This window comes from Prionailurus bengalensis, chromosome E4 (genome assembly GCF_016509475.1).
Source record: "Prionailurus bengalensis isolate Pbe53 chromosome E4, Fcat_Pben_1.1_paternal_pri, whole genome shotgun sequence".
NCBI classification, from domain to species: Eukaryota; Metazoa; Chordata; class Mammalia; order Carnivora; family Felidae; genus Prionailurus; species Prionailurus bengalensis.
The window spans coordinates 36455739-36473255 of record NC_057360.1 but is presented as its reverse complement, the minus strand read 5'-3'; the positions used below and the strand labels follow the sequence as shown (position 1 = coordinate 36473255).

The 17517-nt window shown below is 36.3% G+C and overlaps 1 protein-coding gene across 2 annotated transcripts in view; it reads left to right on the top strand.

The window, feature by feature from the left end:
- DENND1B (DENN domain containing 1B) overlaps positions 1–17517 on the top strand; it is a 261965-nt gene that overhangs the window by 136179 nt on the left and 108269 nt on the right. For both annotated transcript variants that reach the window (XM_043567911.1, XM_043567912.1), the window contains one exon: positions 1244–1354. In XM_043567911.1, the coding sequence (XP_043423846.1) occupies positions 1244–1354 (111 nt within the window). The remainder of the gene's footprint in view (positions 1–1243; positions 1355–17517) is intronic.

The window sequence follows — 17517 nt, the reverse complement described above, 5'->3', positions numbered from 1 at the left end:
AACCGTGACTGTCAGTGGTATTTTTAGTACAGATGCGTCCAGATAAGTCCTGTGAAAAGATTAGATGAAGCTGTTTGGATTGTGGGCCTGAAATAGATTATCAACACAGCATTCTGTGTTGAGAAATATTTTTCCATCTAGAAATTACATTCTTTGATATTATAGGAAAAATACTAATGTTAAATGCCATAAAAGTAATTTTGCATATGAAGAGTTGAATTGGAAGGTAAGGTAGTCTTCAAATACACAACACAAGAAATGAATTTCTCCCCACTAAATTCAGCATCCCTCACTGATATTATAGTTTTTGTTAGGTACCCTGCCATTACTAGTTGGTCCTGGTAGAATTTCTGCCTTTTGGAAATTGAAGAAAATTAGATTTCTTGTTTCCTTGCCCAACTAAAAAATTTTAGGCTTTCTAAGTCATAGTCTACCTGGTACTACGGTTTCAGTTGATTATCATATCTTATTCAGTCTCTTCATTACTTTATAACTTTCTGATATGCTTAAGTTTGAGTACAGAAAGTTAAGAAAGAGTGGATCTGAATGTCAAAGTTAATGTAGATTAGCCCAATTTTGTTTGTATGTGGGGGAAATAATATGTAGTGTTCTATCAAGGAATCAAATTAGGCTAACCCCCAAATTAATTTGGTTATGGTGGAATAGAGCAGGTCTGACATGGGATATAAAGGGATTTTCCTTAATAAAGGACCAAAGATCTGCTTTATGAATCCATCTCATCCTCTGGGTTCCTTGTACGTAGTACATAGTATCAGGCAATGATGCCGTCTGCTGAGTGATTGGCAAACATAAAAAGACTCAAATGTATTTTCTGGAACAGCATTTCTCAAAGTTCAGTGTATATAAGAACTATCAGGAATACCTTTTTAAAAAACAGATTCTTGGATCCATACTCTGAAGATTAAAATTCAGCAGGTTTACAATTGGAGCCCAGGAAATGGGCTTCTTTTATAAGTACTTGGGGAGGGAGAGTGGAAAATGTGTGATCCTCTGATTGCCCTCTGAGAAACATTTTCCTGGGGTAGGATTATGTTTCAAATAATAATAGAATGTTACGTGCTTTGTGTGGCAGCAGGATAGTATCACATTTAATTATTTTAATGAATACCATTTTTAATAACAACCTCCTTTGAACCTTAAGACTTGTTGGTAAATGTATAAAATATTTTCCTTCATAATCACCATGAGCTATAACTTACACAATCACTCTTCACTTGTACAGAGAAATCTTACAGAATATTTTGTTGCCGTGGATGTGAATAATATGCTGCAACTATACGCCAGCATGTTGCATGAGAGGCGCGTCATTATTACCTCTAGCAAATTAAGCACTGTAAGTACTTCACACTTCTCCTTTTAAGTGGAACGTGTTGAGCATTTCACAAAAAGACCTACGAACCTCTGCAGACTTAGAAATGTTCTATGTGTATTAACAAGACAATATCTACATACTTTTTTGATATATGGTTTTAATCTGGCTCTTGAAGTACAAAAGTCTGATTTATAGAAGGCCTTCTCAGATGCATTAAGTCAGGTTAATTATTTTTTCTTATCAGGAGATGAGAGTTTTTTTTTTCTTTTTAACTCTCCAGAGTTCATTTTAGTGCCTTCTACCATATAAAGAATTCTTAAGAGCTATTATGAGATCTTTATTATTCACTTGTGGCTTTTTCCATTGGAACTACTTGAAAGAAATCAAGGGGCCATGATAATAGCTGCTATCCTAACCTGGTAATAGGTAGATTCATCTTTGTTGCCAAGTAGTGGTTTGGGAGTAGATTCTATAATAGTTCTGATTTGGAGGAGCTCTTCAGGCTGATAATAACTTAAAAGTCAGAGTACCATTCTGTTTTTTTTAATCACAGGTTTTATGCTACTCACTGAAATGTTCTTTTGGAAGGTCTTCACTATTGTGGTAAAGGCAGTGAGAATAAGAGTTTTCTTGGGTCAGAGAAGAATATTCAAAAGTATTTTGCTAGGTGTCCTAACTTTTTTCTACAAAGTATTAAAATTGTAATATTTTTACTAAAAATTTTTAATGTAAATATAATTTTGAGTAATGAACAAGATATTTATTAAAAACATTTAGTGTTGCATGACTTTGCTTCCTTACAAATTTGGTTAATTGATAAGAATAAGATAATGTTTTTATGTTTTGCTCTCCCATCGTAAAAATAAAAAACTTCATTCTGTAAAGTTTTAGTACGTTGGAAGCAGTTTTAGGAGTTCTCTAAGATATCTATGTAGTATTCAACAATGAAAAGATGTATGTTTAGAGAGACTAAATGGTCATGTGAAGGCCAAATAGCTAATTAGAGACACGTAGAGTGAAGCTGAGTGTCCTGGTCTGGTTTATTTCCATTACTTGTTATTTGAAAAAATACAATTTTGAGATTTTGAATTACAATGTTGATATACCCACTTTTCCAAAAAAATTGAAAATACGTTATTTTACATATTGAAAAACACATTGTATACATTTAAAGGCGTAAGTATGGAGACATGATGTAGTACAGTCAGAGAACAAGCACAAGTCCTGACAGGTCATTTGCATTTTCTTAAAATGATATTGAGAAATGTAATCTGAATCATTTGGGACTTTTTATATATTTGCTTTTCTATTTTTAATTTACCATTGAGGTAAAACCATTCTTCCTTCTCCCTGTTCTCTTCCTCCTTATTTTTTAAACATGATTTTTTCAAGGTTATAAATAATATTTCTATATGGATATTGTCCTGAAGATTACAAAGATTGTACAAACTGTCTCAGAGGCCTAGGAACTGATTCTTATCATGAAACCTGCTATATGGTAGGCACTTTGTAGGCACTAAGGATTCAGTAGTAAGCAAAGTCCAAACACTCTTGGAACGTATATTGAACAGATGAAACAGAATTGAATGAAAATAGCTGTTGTGTCTTATTATGGTGAATACCAAGGGATAAATGATAAGGAGAGTGTGTGTACAGGTTGAAAGGTGAGGGGCAGGCCTCAGTTTTATATAGGGTGGTCATGGAAAGCTTCTTAATGAGGTAATATTGAGCAGAGATCTAAATGAAGTGCAGGAGTGAGCTATGCGTATGAACATATATGCTTCCCTATTTGCAAAAACATTTGAAATAAATCTGAGTATATGATTACTATACAATAGTGGCGTTACTCTTTATTGCAATTTATAAACACATCTTAATAACTGGATAACTTCTCTGTGACTATTTCTTCACATGTTAACTGGGAGAATGGTAGTAATAGTTATAATCTCATAGGGTTGAGATATCTCTATCACTGTATAGCTATATAAACACATATGTATATATACACACGTGTATATATACATATATGTGTAATGCTGAGAATTGTATTTCATAGCATTCAATGTTGATTCAATGATTATTAGCTATAATTTTATAACGGACTAGTTCTGGAGTTTAGAGTAAAAATTAACATGCCTACCCTTTCACTTTATTTGAATTAAATAATAAAATTATTTTAATAAAGACTTGGTATTATTCAGGGAGTTGTTTCTTATGTCTGAGGTAAACTTTTACCAATTGTTTATGACAATTCATGAAAACTCGATGGTGATGTCACTTCTAAGTTACCAGCTTCGTTTTAATTCATTCTCTGGGGCAGTAGTACTGATAAAAGAAACATAATTCACGCTTGCTTTCATGACCTCCTTACCCTTCTTGTGTGGGGGAAGCTGTTTACTTAAATCTATCTTGAAAAATTCATATATCTATTTCTAGATCTTCTGTAAATTCCATGCATAGTAACATTTAAGGTCAAAGACTGGTACTATAACATAAATTAGAAATAAACTATATTTTAGGAAGAATTTAGTGAAATCTCTGAAACACCCAAGGAAGGAAGAGTTAAGTATCAATGAATTGACTGACTTTTAAGCTTTTTACATTCTCATTCTATATGCCTTGAAGACTACACTGTATTTAGTATTAATGCAACAAATTGTGTTTTACTCATTTTTCATTGTTTAAGTCTACAGCCAAAATTTTAACTATTGGAAGAGCACATGTAACTTAAGGCGTCTTTGGATCTATAATTTTCTGTATAGTTTTAGGAATTTTGTTTGTTTGGGTTTACTCTTTAATAAAACTTCTATTTTATTAGAACCATATTTGTCAACCTTCTAGTTGCTGGGTGTTTTAGTGAAGATACACTGGGAGAGAATCAATCAGCTTACTTAAAGGTCTTTTCTTAGGTGCTGTTTGTAGTTAAAATTATAATTTGTAATTTATAGACATTAACTTTTAAAAAAGTTAATTTTGAAATATGTTAGCAAAAGTATCAAGAGTCGTATGTTTTCACACTTTTAATGAGTCCCCCTCCCCCATTAAAGTGTTGTATTTTTTGTTTGTTTTGTTTTTTCAAGTTTTTATTTAAATTCCACTTAGTTAACATACTGTGTAATATTAACTTCAGGTGTAGACTTTAATGATTCAGCACTGAAATACAATGCCCAGTGCTCATCACAAGTGCCCTCCTTAATCCCCATCATCCATGGATCCCATCTCCCTGCCCACTAAAGTGTGGTACTTTCTCAGGACCCATTATTACATTTTTCTGTGTTTAAGTTTTATGAATTGGGACATAAACAATTTAGTCTTTAATCTATTGGTATATACATTATCAACTATACACAGAAGTGTTCCTGGTAATCCTGAACAAGAACATTGATTTTATACATGCTGTAGGCAGGCCCTAGATGTTTAAGCCCCAAGAGAATCTCGAGTAGACTAGCAGAACATCATACCAAAGTCTCATGTATTCAAAGCAAAGGAATAAATCATGGTATTACAAGAGTATATCAGTTGACTTATTGCTGTTTTGTGACCAGAGGTAGAGAATATTGCTGTTTAAAGTCATGTCATTGGTTCTCAAATCAGTCAGGCATGAAGTCTTGTCATATGCCTCTATAATTGTACCTCACCAGACTTTCTTTAACTAGTCAGCTGGGGCTGTGTATTTTGTCTCAAACACCCGGCTGGCCGGCATCTGACAGGAGCTTTCTCATCATCCTGTCAGTAATATGTTAACTAGAGTGTATCTTTGTGGCCTGTAGAAGCAGGTGGAAGAAATGCTTCTCTTTAAAGCAGATGTCTAAATGTTAGCTACTATTTTGACCAATATTTAGCTGGTAAATATCACCCTCTTAAAGGCTATAAGCACATTAGTTACAGAGATTGGATTGTATAATGCATATTCTTTCTGGAATATTGAGAGCAAGCAATATGCTGTGAGTATTGGAATTGTGTTAATAAACTGTAATATCTTCCTTTGTTCTATCTAGTTGCCCCCAGGCATTTAAGCATATGCTTTTTCTCTCTTTCTCTCATTAATTCCATCAAGGGCATATGCAAAAATAAATTTTGTGGTCTCTGGAAAATCAACTATTAAAATAGATTTTAAAACTGTAGGTTTTATAGGGTCAGACTGAAGGGGAATCCGGGGGATTTTAACCTCTCCATCTAGAGTTTACATATTGATTTGTCTCTTAATGGTACCACCTGTATCAGCATTTAATCTGAAATCTGAAGTTCAGAGAATCTTTCTGGAGATTAAGAATTGGACAGTTGATGGGAGAACAAAGATCATCCAGGTCTAGTTCCTAGTTAAGACTGTTGAAGTGTATTTTTTCACCCCCTGTGTTTTTAAAGCTGCAGCAGAATGGTGCTTTGTTATCAAGACCTTTCAGGGAGAGATATTCTAGGAACAATTTTTAGATTTTTAATTCTTCCCAAAGCCCTTAGCAACCAATTATGTCAGCTGAAACTGTAGGTTAAGAATTCTACTTACCAATGTATTGTTTGATGTGTATACTGCTCCTCTGAACATCGTATTTTCACTCAGTGCTAAGTAAATGTGACCTGAGTATGGAAATAGGACCATTGTGGTAGCCCTGTAACACTCTGTTGGAAGATATGTGTGGAGGTCAGTCAGAGGAAACTTCTACGACAGGAAAACTGGAGGTATTTGTATTGTGCAACTCTTGTGGCGATAGTTCTGTTCTTCACGGAAATGCGCACATATTTCTGTTTTCTGGTTTAGTCCATTTGTTCCCTTTAAAAGTAAACAATTGACTTTTAATGTAAAAATCAATTGTTTTAAATAACAGTTGTGTCACTAGCTAAGGGGCATATTGTCAATCGCTCGGTTCTGTGAGTTTTGTTCCTACCACTACTCCCATCTCCCCACAAGCAACCTCAGAAGATTTCAGTTTACTGTAGTATTTTCAATCTGGAATGACTGAATTTGTGCTGTTCATGATTCTCAATCTTAAATATAAGAAAAATTATATATGTATTGTTCGTTTCCTTAGTAAAACTACTATCGAGATCAATTGGTTTATTTTTAAATGTACCTTTTATATTTATATAAATATAAGTGTAACTCACTGTGGCTACCTCACTCAGCATTTCCTGGATGGACTGCATCCCATAATCTTCTTATCCTGCTAAGGGGCTGAGGGAGGGGATCCGCCCCCCTGTCTCATCTTCCTCCCCCACCTAAGTTCTGTAGATCCTTCCTCCTCATACCTTTCTTCTGGGACCCCTGTGCTCCATTCCAACTGCCCATTGTCTTAATTCAGGTAGTTGTCATTTCCCACAAACATTGTTTTCAGATGTCTATACTGCATGTTAGCATTATCTGCATTTACATAAAATGATGGTGATGATTAGAGGAGTAGTTCTAGCCAGGAATTACATAGTGCACACTGTGAACTGCTTGCTCTTTAACTTCATCGTCACTTCCTATAAACTCGAGGCAGGGACCTTCCTCCGTCCAGGCACTACAGTAACTACCAGTCACTACCTACCTCTTCGGGCAGTGCTGATACATAGTAGGTTTCTGGCAATAATTTTTTGAGTCAGTGCTTGAAAGTGCACTTTTTTGGGTCTTCTTCAGATGTGTTTTGAATGCTTCTGTCTTCATCCCTCTGAATGTTTTCCAAAATCTGGCTTGCTCTTCAGAGGCAGAGTTTCTGTCACTAACCGCCATTATATTCTTTCAATCTGAACTACCGTAGTACTTACCATACACTTTCTCTCAAGTTAGAATTACTAGTGAGTTTGTGGAAGTCTTGTATTAGATATTTATCTCTTTGCAGGTTAGAACCATGGTGTGTGTGTGTATGTGTGTGCGTGTATTTAAAACTAATTTTTTAAATTGTGGATATCAGAAAAGTTTTTAAAATAAAATTTTTATTAATTGTATTATGAAGTAGGGAGTGTCCATTTGATACTGAAAATGCCAGAGTAGAAATCTGTCTTTTTGACAAGTAAAAATGTGTCTGTTTGATTGTCCCTTTGACACTTGCCTCTTTAAATAATAGTAGTAATAATAATAACAATACAGATTTCACAACTTCTGAAGTTTATAAGTTTATAAAGAATTTAAAGCTAAGACAAGGGACTGGAGTAACAAGGGATGGGCTAGCAAGCAGTGAAGAGAATGCTAAAGAATATAGGCATAGCATATATAAAGCAGCTACTAACCTTAGAATTAGGACTGAAATAGAATACCCAAGGAAGGAGCCCCACCTGGGTCTGAGATCTAGATCCTGTTGAAGAGGCCAGAGCCGTGGCTCATTAGATGGCTTATTAGAAGTTGTTGTGGTGCGACACTGGCAGAATTTGTTGGAAACCTGCCCTTGGGATGACAGACATCATCCTTTCAAACTTGTTAGAAAAAGCCACCTTAGGAGTGCTGAGGAATCTCTTCGCAGAGAGATACCTCACTGGCAACACACTACTGTGAGCCCACCTGAGGGGAAGCTATTTATCAGGGTTGTCTCACTGGAGACACTCGCCCGAAATAGCATTGGAGTGGAGGGTGTTGCCAAGAGAAGCTGCTGGCTGCTCAGTACTGCTGACAGTTGCACCCTGCAGTAACCATATGCAGAAGCTTCCTGCATTATAGCAGCTAAGATCTGGAAAGGCTGCAAGCGTTGCAGGAGCCAGAGGCACTACTGCTACAAAACTGCCTACGGTGGGGAGTGCTGGGAGAAACCTCTGGCCACTATCATTTATAGGGGTCAGGTGCTACAGGAGCTGCCTATTACATGGGGGCCTGATAGCCACCTGAGCTACAGGACCTGGGCCCTGAGGAAGCCAGGCCCTTGACAAGCCGTAAGCTCTGCGGTAGCCTGCTGAATGAGTATCCTGGAACCAGGAAACAAAACCCTTTCTTCCTGAAATGTCTCTTCAGTGACCTTTCCTGAAAAAGCTTAATATCATGCCAGCAGTTAAAAGGAATAAATGCCAAGGGGCACAGATCCATTTTCATAGATCAGACAGTAAGGAGGTAAATTAGGCAGTAAATTGATAACAGGTACAGTCCACCCCTTTAGATACTCACCTTCCATTTACACCCTTCTGTACACATTTGTCCTTCCTACGCAACAACAAATCAAATCTATATATCTTCCTTTAAGATATAGCTATCCTTTTTACCAATGTAGACATTTCCCTAAATCAGGAAAAGCACAGTCCTAAGAGCCATTGTAATTATTCAGTTGCGATCACATTTAAATTTCTGTTAATCACCAACAACCTATATGTAAAATAAAAATGAGAAGTAGAAGAAAAAAATGGTAAGCAGATAAAAATGAACACGTGCATGTGAAAGGCAAATAAAAAACATGCGAAGTGACTATATCCCTTATTTGTGTAACTGATCATGAGACAGTATCGATATTTATGGCCTCCTTATTTCAGTACCCATTCTGTATTTCCTTCACCCTTAGCAATAACCTCAGATGGTTGGGTTCTTTAGCTGGTGTAGTAATATGAACTTTCACTCCCAAAAGGTCTGAATCCACAACTGTTCTGCTTTTTTTAAATGTTTATTTAAAATAATTTTTTAAACATTTGTTTATTTTTGAGAGACAGAGAGAGGCAGAGCATGAGCAGGGGAGGGGGAGAGAGAGAGAGAGATAGAATCTGAAGCAGGCTCCAGGCTCTGAGCTATTTGTTAGCACAGAGCCCAACGCGGGGCTTGAACTCACGAATTGTAAAACCATGACCTGAGCTGTAGTCAGACGCTCAACTGACTGAGCCACCCAGGCACCCCAATGTTTATTTACTTTTGAGGGAGAAAGCATGAGTGGGGGAGGGGCAGACAGAGGGGGACAGAGGATCCAAGGTGCACTCTGCGCTGACAGCGGCAAGCCTGATGTGGGACTCAAACTCATGAACCAAACTGTGAGATCATGACCTGACCTGAAGCCAGACGCTCAACTGACTGAGCCACCCAGGGGTCCCCCTGCATTTTTTTTTTTTGTGATTGCTGTAGTTTTCCATTAACCTTTATTATTAGGCATAGAAATACTAAGAGGTACTCCAGAGAATCTCCTGGTTCCACACGTGGTTTTTTTGCCTCTTTTGTGCAGAAACAAGTCAATTTCCCTTTGGTTATTGAAATCAATCACTCCAGCTGGTAGGTTAACCCCAATTTTTAGCCTGTTGGTTCCGTGATATGAGGGGCCCCAAATGGTGAGGTGGCAATCTCATCTTCCAATGCACAGGGAAGCCTTTATCTATTGGGAGGTAAGATCTCCAGACCAGAAGAGCTCTTTATAAACTGCTAGGACCGGAGCTAGAACTTACACACATGGGTTATTAAGCGTAATAATGAGACAGTCATTCTCACTTCCACCCTTTGATTCCTACTTCCATGTATTCTGGCTGTTGGAGAAACAGCACCATAAAATGCTTTCTGATTTAAAGCATATCCTGCATCATGTCAAATAGAATCCTACCCTTTCAGGATATAATTTCCCAACTGGCATCATGACTGAGTCTTCAGGAAGCTGTTCTACTATTCAATTAGGCCAGTTGGTTCTAGGTTATAAGTATGGGTAAGACTGGTTAACTTAATAGGCATGCGCCCATAGCTTTACTTTGCTATTAAATGAATACCTTGATGAGACTCAGTGCTGTGCAGAATGCCATGCTGATGGACATGTTATTCTATGCATCTAATGATTTTGGTTACTGGCAGAGACATTATAGTCAGAGAAGACCTTATCCAGATTATTTATTCCAATGAGGATGGACTTGCCTCTTCCATGATGGAAGAGTTTCAATGTAATTAACCTGCCACCAGATAACTAGCTGATTGCCATGGGGAGATATCTCACCAGAAGCATTCTGCTACAAAACCTTCTGAAGAAGCTACCAGGTATTACTGGTGGGCATTACTGACTACGGTGTACTGCCAGGGCCAAGCCCTGGAGAAGCACAGGCCATGTAGGATCCTGCCTGAGAGCACACTGGAACAGGAAGCAAAAATACTTTCCTCCTACAGTGTATCTCCAGTGCCCTGTACTGACAAAGTTCTACTTCATCTTCTACTGACTTTAGGCTATCTGGAAAAGAAGAAGTCATCAAGGGCACAGATCCATTACCACGCAGGTAAAAAAGAGTGAATTTGGAGTTAATGGGTAATATTTTAAAGGCACAGCTTCCATGAATCAGATATTTTTTATGATTTCCTACAATGATAAAAATAGTGTTATGAAAAGAGTAAATAATAGTTAATGATCTGAGAAGAAAAAAAAGACCTTTATTTTGAAGGAAATATTTAACATTGGTAAAGTTTTCCAAAGATCAATTAAAACAGTATTGATTTATTCATTTGTACATTGATGCATATTTTTATTTGCCAGGTATTACATATTTGAAATTTTAAAGTTATTAATTAGAATCATAAATGTAAATAAATACAAATTAAAAAATAAATCCTATGGTGTCAAGTGAACCAAGGCCAGCCAACGTGATAAGAACTCTAATATGCAAAATGTAAAAGGGAGAGAGTAGTATATTAAAGAGTGGACTTCAGTATGACACTGGTTCTTGAAAGGAATTTATGTCTTCTTGTGTAGGAAATATTTACTTGTTATTGTGTGTGTGTGTGTGTGTGTATGTGTGTGTGTGTGGAGAGAGAGAGAGAGAGAGAGAGAGAGAGAGAGAGAGAAACGTCATGCTATATAATGTAGTTGGAGAGATAAACAGTAGCCAGATTGTGAAGAAACATGTTTGCTAAATTAAGGGGCTTAGATTTTATCCCACAGATTGTAGGGAGGCAGATGAGGTATATAATATGATCAGTTTTATTTGGGGGAAGAGGACACTGGTGGCATTATAGAAGAAAAAAATGGGGTAGAGAAATTCCTACTAACAGGAGTCTAGTTTTAAAAAAGCAAGGAATGACTAGCTCCTGAACTAGAACAGTGACCATAGAGGAAGATGAAATTGAGTTCATCTTATGAGTTTTAGGAACACTGTTAAGAAGGGGCTCCTGGGTGGCTCAGGTCATGATCTCGCAGTTCATGGGTTCAAGCCCCATGTCGGGCTCTGTGCTGACAGCTCAGAGCCTGGAGCCTGCTTCGGATTCTGTGTCTCCTCTCTTCCTACCCCTCCCCTGCTCGCACTCTCTCTCTCTCCCTCTCAAAAATAAGTAAACATTAAAAAATTAAAAAAAAAAGAAACACTTTTAAGGAAACTTTTGTTACATATAGAGGCCTGTTTGAAAGTAGGTAAGGAAGAGGAAGTATAGAATGGCCCACAAAAGACAAATCTCTTTACCAGGTATTTATTTATTTACTTGCTATATAATGGCCATGAGCTTAATGTCATTTAGTTACCAGTACATTGTAACTTAATAAGTGTGTGTGTGCCTATAAATATTCACATGCCTGTAGATGTTTATACATTAGTTCATGTATAGATACATATATTTGCATATATTTGATTTGCATGCTAAATATACATGTGTGTGTTAAGTATATATGGGAATATTATATACATTTTTAATATTAGAATATACAATATATGTATAATTATTCATTCTCATTTAATTGTATATGGTTTACAAGTTAAGAGTTATTAATCTTACAAAGATTTAGAACTTTGTGATTGCTATGCAATGGCAATTTTCTCTTTAATAATTGTTGATGGCTTGCAACCAGTTTTATTTTGTTCCTGGTAACATATCTTGAATTATGATTTTCAAAGATGCCTAATAGTTAAAAAAATAGCATCAACGAATTGGATTTATTTATTGGTTATTTAAAACATTATCCCGGGATACAGTTGCCATGCAGTTATATTAGTGACATCTTCTAAATTAGAGATTTGTACTTTAGCCCTGACTACTTAAACAAAAAATTAGATTACTTTATATAAGCCATTTAACTTTTATCCTGAAGTTTCTTGTCTAAAAGCTGAGAGAATTGAACAAGAACAATCTCTAAGGTTCTTTCCAACTGCTAAATGCAGTGATTCTTTAATTATACTGTTTATTTCCTAAATAATTGCCTAAATTATGTAGTTTTATATAATTCACATGAATATCTTAACCCATAGTCCTTTAGAATCCAGTGTCTACAAGTTTTTGAGGAGAGAAGATAGATATATTTGAGCCATGTTGTGGTATTAGACTTAAATTTTGGTGGGAAGGTAGATGGGCCTTCTCCAGGAAAAGCAAAACTGCTGTTGAATTGACTCTGAGAGTGAGAAGTAGAAAGCAGGAAATTTGGGAATAGGAAAAGATCATGTAGGGAAGGAAATTCGTTTGAAGCCACTGATATTAATGTTTATGTGACAGTTACAGAGAATCAGAGTTGAGGAGAGGTTAGTATGACAGTAATGGTGATTTACACAGGGTAACTACAAGGCAGACTCCTTAAAGGCAGGAATATTTTTGTCTCTTTTGTTCATTACTATAACCCCAGTGCCAATAATAATGCCTGGCACATGTTTGGTGTCCCACTTAGTAGTTGTGTGATCTTGAGCAATTGGTTTAACTTTGCTTCAGTTTCCATATCTGTAAAATCATTAAAATAATGCATACATAAAAGAACCAAGGAAGCAAGAAAAATTTAGAATTGTTTGGCTAGGAAAAGCTAATAAACCAGTGATCATTGATGCGATGATTAGAACTTTCCAAAGGACTTGGGTGTGATGGAAAGAAGTTCGTCTAGATTGATTTTCTTAGTAATTAAGTAGCAGAATTTGCCATCCTAATAGGATGAAGAAAGAGAATGAAATATAAAGTAATATTTTAGTATAAAAAAGCATTAAAAGTGTATACTCTTTTTATTATATAAATTGCTATTTTTCCAAATGTTTTCTTAAAGCTATCACTTGATCTGAATTTTAGAATTTTGCTTAAGTAAGAATATTTTATAGTTGGGATAACTTCATAGTTTTCAGATACCTGCTGCTACTCTTTTTGGTCTAAACTCTTAAATGGGAATGTAAATTAAACGTGTTTAAACAGATGGTTTCTTTATGCTTTCCACTGTTTTGTTTTTTTTCATTCCGTGAGGAATTTATCACGTTCCCATCTGCAGCAATTTATTCTGTATACCTATAGTTATTTATAGTGCATAAATTTCTGAATTAAATATTGATTCAGTTAAAAATCAAATGAAGTCTCTAATCTATATTTCTTGGTTTTTGTGCATAAATACATTCTTAGGGGATATAAATCTGCCCCTCAATAATTCATATAGAACTTCAGCTGAAGCGAATAGGACTTATCCATAAGGATGAGGCACAATCTAAGAGATGTGTGAGTGGTGTTGTGTCCATATGAGATCTTTATTTACAAAGTGTGTTGAATTAAAATTATGCTGTTTTCATTGTGGTCACACACTAGATGACTTGTTTACCTGTGGTCTCCTTGCAAATCTGATAATGTGGCTTTCTCCTTAAAATATGTCTATTTAATTCTTAACACATTGCTTAGTTTTAAAAGGGAAAGAACTTTAGTTTGGCTTCCAACTAAATGTTCTTGCAGATGCAAAATGAGATGATAACTGGTAGAATTTTTATCAATTGTCTTTTTAACATCTGAGAGAATCTGTTGCATTGGTTTCCTGCTGAAGTTGCCCACTGTGATGCCTGAGGAAAGTTTTGTAAATTGGGTCTCTGTCACAGACCCCAAGTTTTTCTTATAAAGGTTAGCTGTTCTTGATTGGTTAGTGCAGAGACTCATTCTCCACTGTGTAATTAAGATAGAATATTTTCAACCAGTAGATGTTATTCAAAGCCCCATAATGTTGGGAATCCTAAATGCTTGTATGTCAAAAGGTAGTTGAAAATAATGGCTGTTGCCCTCAGGAGCCTACTTGGGTTGGTATCGTGGCTTTTATACATTCTAGGTATGTGATCTTGGGCAGTTGGCATAACTTTGCTGCAGTGTCCTGACCAGTAAAATGGGGATAATGACGACAGAACCTATTTCATAAGGTTGTTTTGAGGATTAGATCTGAGTACGTCAAGTACTCAGAACAGTGCGTGGCACATGGTAAGCATTATGTTAACACCTGCTATTATTATTATCAATGACAGTATCTACATTAGACCTGGTAGCCTGGGGCTGCAAGTTCCAAGTGCCTTTATTCTCTAAGTTCACTATTATCCACTTTTATTGTCAAGTTTCTCCCCTTGATTTTATAGGCCTTATCAGTTCTTTTCTGTTCATATGATTTCCATGTATGCTTATTTTATAATTGTAGTGTATGGGAGGTACATGTTCCTAATGATTTTATTGTGCATTAGTCAGTACTGTGGGACTGTATCCAGTCAATATATTGAGTATGCTTTGTGAAATGATATGTGCATTTAAATATTCATATGCCACTTAACAAAGATTATAAGGATTTTTAAAAAAAATTTTTAATGTTTTTATTTATTTTTGAGACAGGGAGAGACAGAGCATGAGCAGGGGAGGGGCAGAGAGCGAGGGAGACACAGAATCCAAAGCAGGCTCCAGGCTCTGAGCTGTCAGCACAGAGCCCGATGTGGAGCTCGAACTCACAGACCGTGAGATCATGACCTGAGCGAAGTTGGACGCTTAACCGACTGAGCCACCCAGACGCCCCAAGGGTTTTTTTCTTAAATCTTTATTTGGCAAATTTGTTTTTCTTTGAAAGTTATAGCCTAATATATATTATTCCTTATCTATTATTTCTTTAGTTTCTAGAGCATAATGGCTGGGATATGTTCTAACTCAAACAACTGAAACTTCTTTTCCCACCCTCTTTGCTTTCATGAAGAACAACTGGGGTATTAAAGAAACAGCTGACAGAATATTAGAAAAGCAGTGTCAAGTTCTAGTTCTATCACGAAGCAGATGTAGATAGGGTCTTAGGTAATTCTAGTCCAAGGAACTATGATTGTCATTTTCCTGTGTGCTTAAAGAATCAATATATTTATGATAATAACTTACAGGTCAAAAGATTCTTTTTAGTTGGCTTATAAATTGATCTCATTTCTTTATAGTACTTTATTCTGCAAACCAGATTTCTGAAATACATAGTTTATTTTTCTTAATTTGCATGGGTGTCAGAATGTTCTAGGTAAATAACTGGTTGTGACAGTTCACTCTCTCTTCAGAGGTATGGTCCCAGAAGGCCGTCCAGTTCTGACCCTGCTTGCCTCTCTGACCTCGCCTCCTGCCGTTCTCCCACTTAGTTCAATCTAATCATGTGGACCTCCCTATTCCTCTGCGAAGATGCCTAGTCTGTTCCCACCTCAGGACTTTTGAATGCATTGTTTCATCTGCCTGGAATGTGCTTCTCCCCTGAGCTGTAACAGTTGGCTCCCTTGTATCAGTCAGGTCTCAGTTCAGATGTCACCACATGAGAGTATGTCCCTAACCCTCCTGTCTAAAACAGCCCCTCTGTCACTCTCAACCCTCTTACCCTGCTGTAGGTTTCCTCATAGAACTTACCTCTGACATAATATATACTTCGTTGTATTGTTTGCTTTCCCTACTAATATGTTAAGTTCCATATTCAGTACTGTTCAGTACTGTGTCCCTACGGCCTGATAGAGATTTATGATAGCACATAGCAGGCACTGAAAAAGTTTTTTGAATTAAGCAAGTAACTTATTATGGTATTTCCAATTGCTCAGTTACTTCATGTACTTCAAAGGTTGTAGAGATGATCTTTGGATGTATTTTGAAGGTGGGTCTGATGTATAGTCTGGTTGTATTAACCACCTATATGGAAAAAAATCGTTAATTATTACAAAGAATATGTCATGTTAGAATTGATCTGATCTAAGAATAAATACATCTCTCAGAGATAATGTTTACAGATCACCTAGCATATACTTCTTATTTTAAAGATTAGGAAACAACTCTGCTTATAATTGCAGATATGCCAGATGTTACACAAACTTCTTAGTGGCAGAACCCTAATTTTGTCTATGATATACTTCATTCTTACTGTTTTGTACAGCTTACATATATATATAATCTGTGTTTCATTTCCTAGTAAATTTATTTCTTCTTCGTTGTGTTTTTTCACCTACTACTTTATTATCTCTTCCACAAAGTATGTGTTGCAATAGTGTTTTCTCACATAGCTATTACATGCTGCTAGGGGAGTATGGGGGGTCTTTGGTATGCCTCTGCCTCCTTTGGAAATCTCCACTTGGATATCTCGCAGTTAACAGAATCAATATTTGCAAAAACAAATGCCTTATAGTTCCACCTGAACCTAACACTTTTGCTGTATTACTTGAAATAATTCATCCTAATTGCTTAGGATAGAAACCGTGGTTATGGAGAGGTAGTATTTTTACCTCTCCCTGTCACCTATCCCCTATATCCAAAAAGTTGCCAAACCCTGTAGAACTTCCTTCTTTCCTGGAGGACCTTGGTTAGCAGAGATGACCCTTTGCCACATGCTGGCCATTGCAGGTGTTTGGCAACTCTGTTGTCACGTAAAGGAATCACCCTCTATGAGGCCAAATTCATCAGATGATATTATAGTGCCTGACTAACGAATAGTTCATAGCTTCATTTAAGATGAGCATTAAGGACATAGGGAAAGTGTCTGGATAGCATTGAATAGAGTGCTTTGGACTCTGGGTGTACTCTGTAAAATAAGTTACCCTTAGTCCTCATTTTGAGAATGTACTTTTCTTCTTGTTACACTGTTATTTTCTTAACAATAAAAAAGGAACGTTTTCCTTTTAACTTTTAAATGAGCTGTTTTAAAAGTCATCTGTGTACAAATGGAGAAATTGAGTAAAGTAGCCGCCTTTCAAAGCTATGTAAGTGCTTTTGGCCCATTGGGTTACACTGAAGGGATGGAAAGAGTTGGTACAGCCTTAAAGATGCCTAATTTACAAGGAGGGAGTACCTGAGAGAATTTGACTAAGTTACATCAACCCCATTTCATCTCCCTCTATGAGGGTTCAAATAAGACAAACCCATGGTCTGTCATTGTTAAGTGAAAGTATTTGAATGCCTCCTAGTGGCATATTCTGTGCTCTAATTAAGGGATTTTTTAAAATAATAGGTATTGAAGGAATACTGTAGATAAAGTATTAAAACTTGTAGGTGCAAAGTACTAATACAATCCTTTAGTACTAATACAATCCTTTAATGATAGCATAGTAAATAAAAACAAAAAAAATTGCCATATAAAATTAATTAAAAATCTAACTGG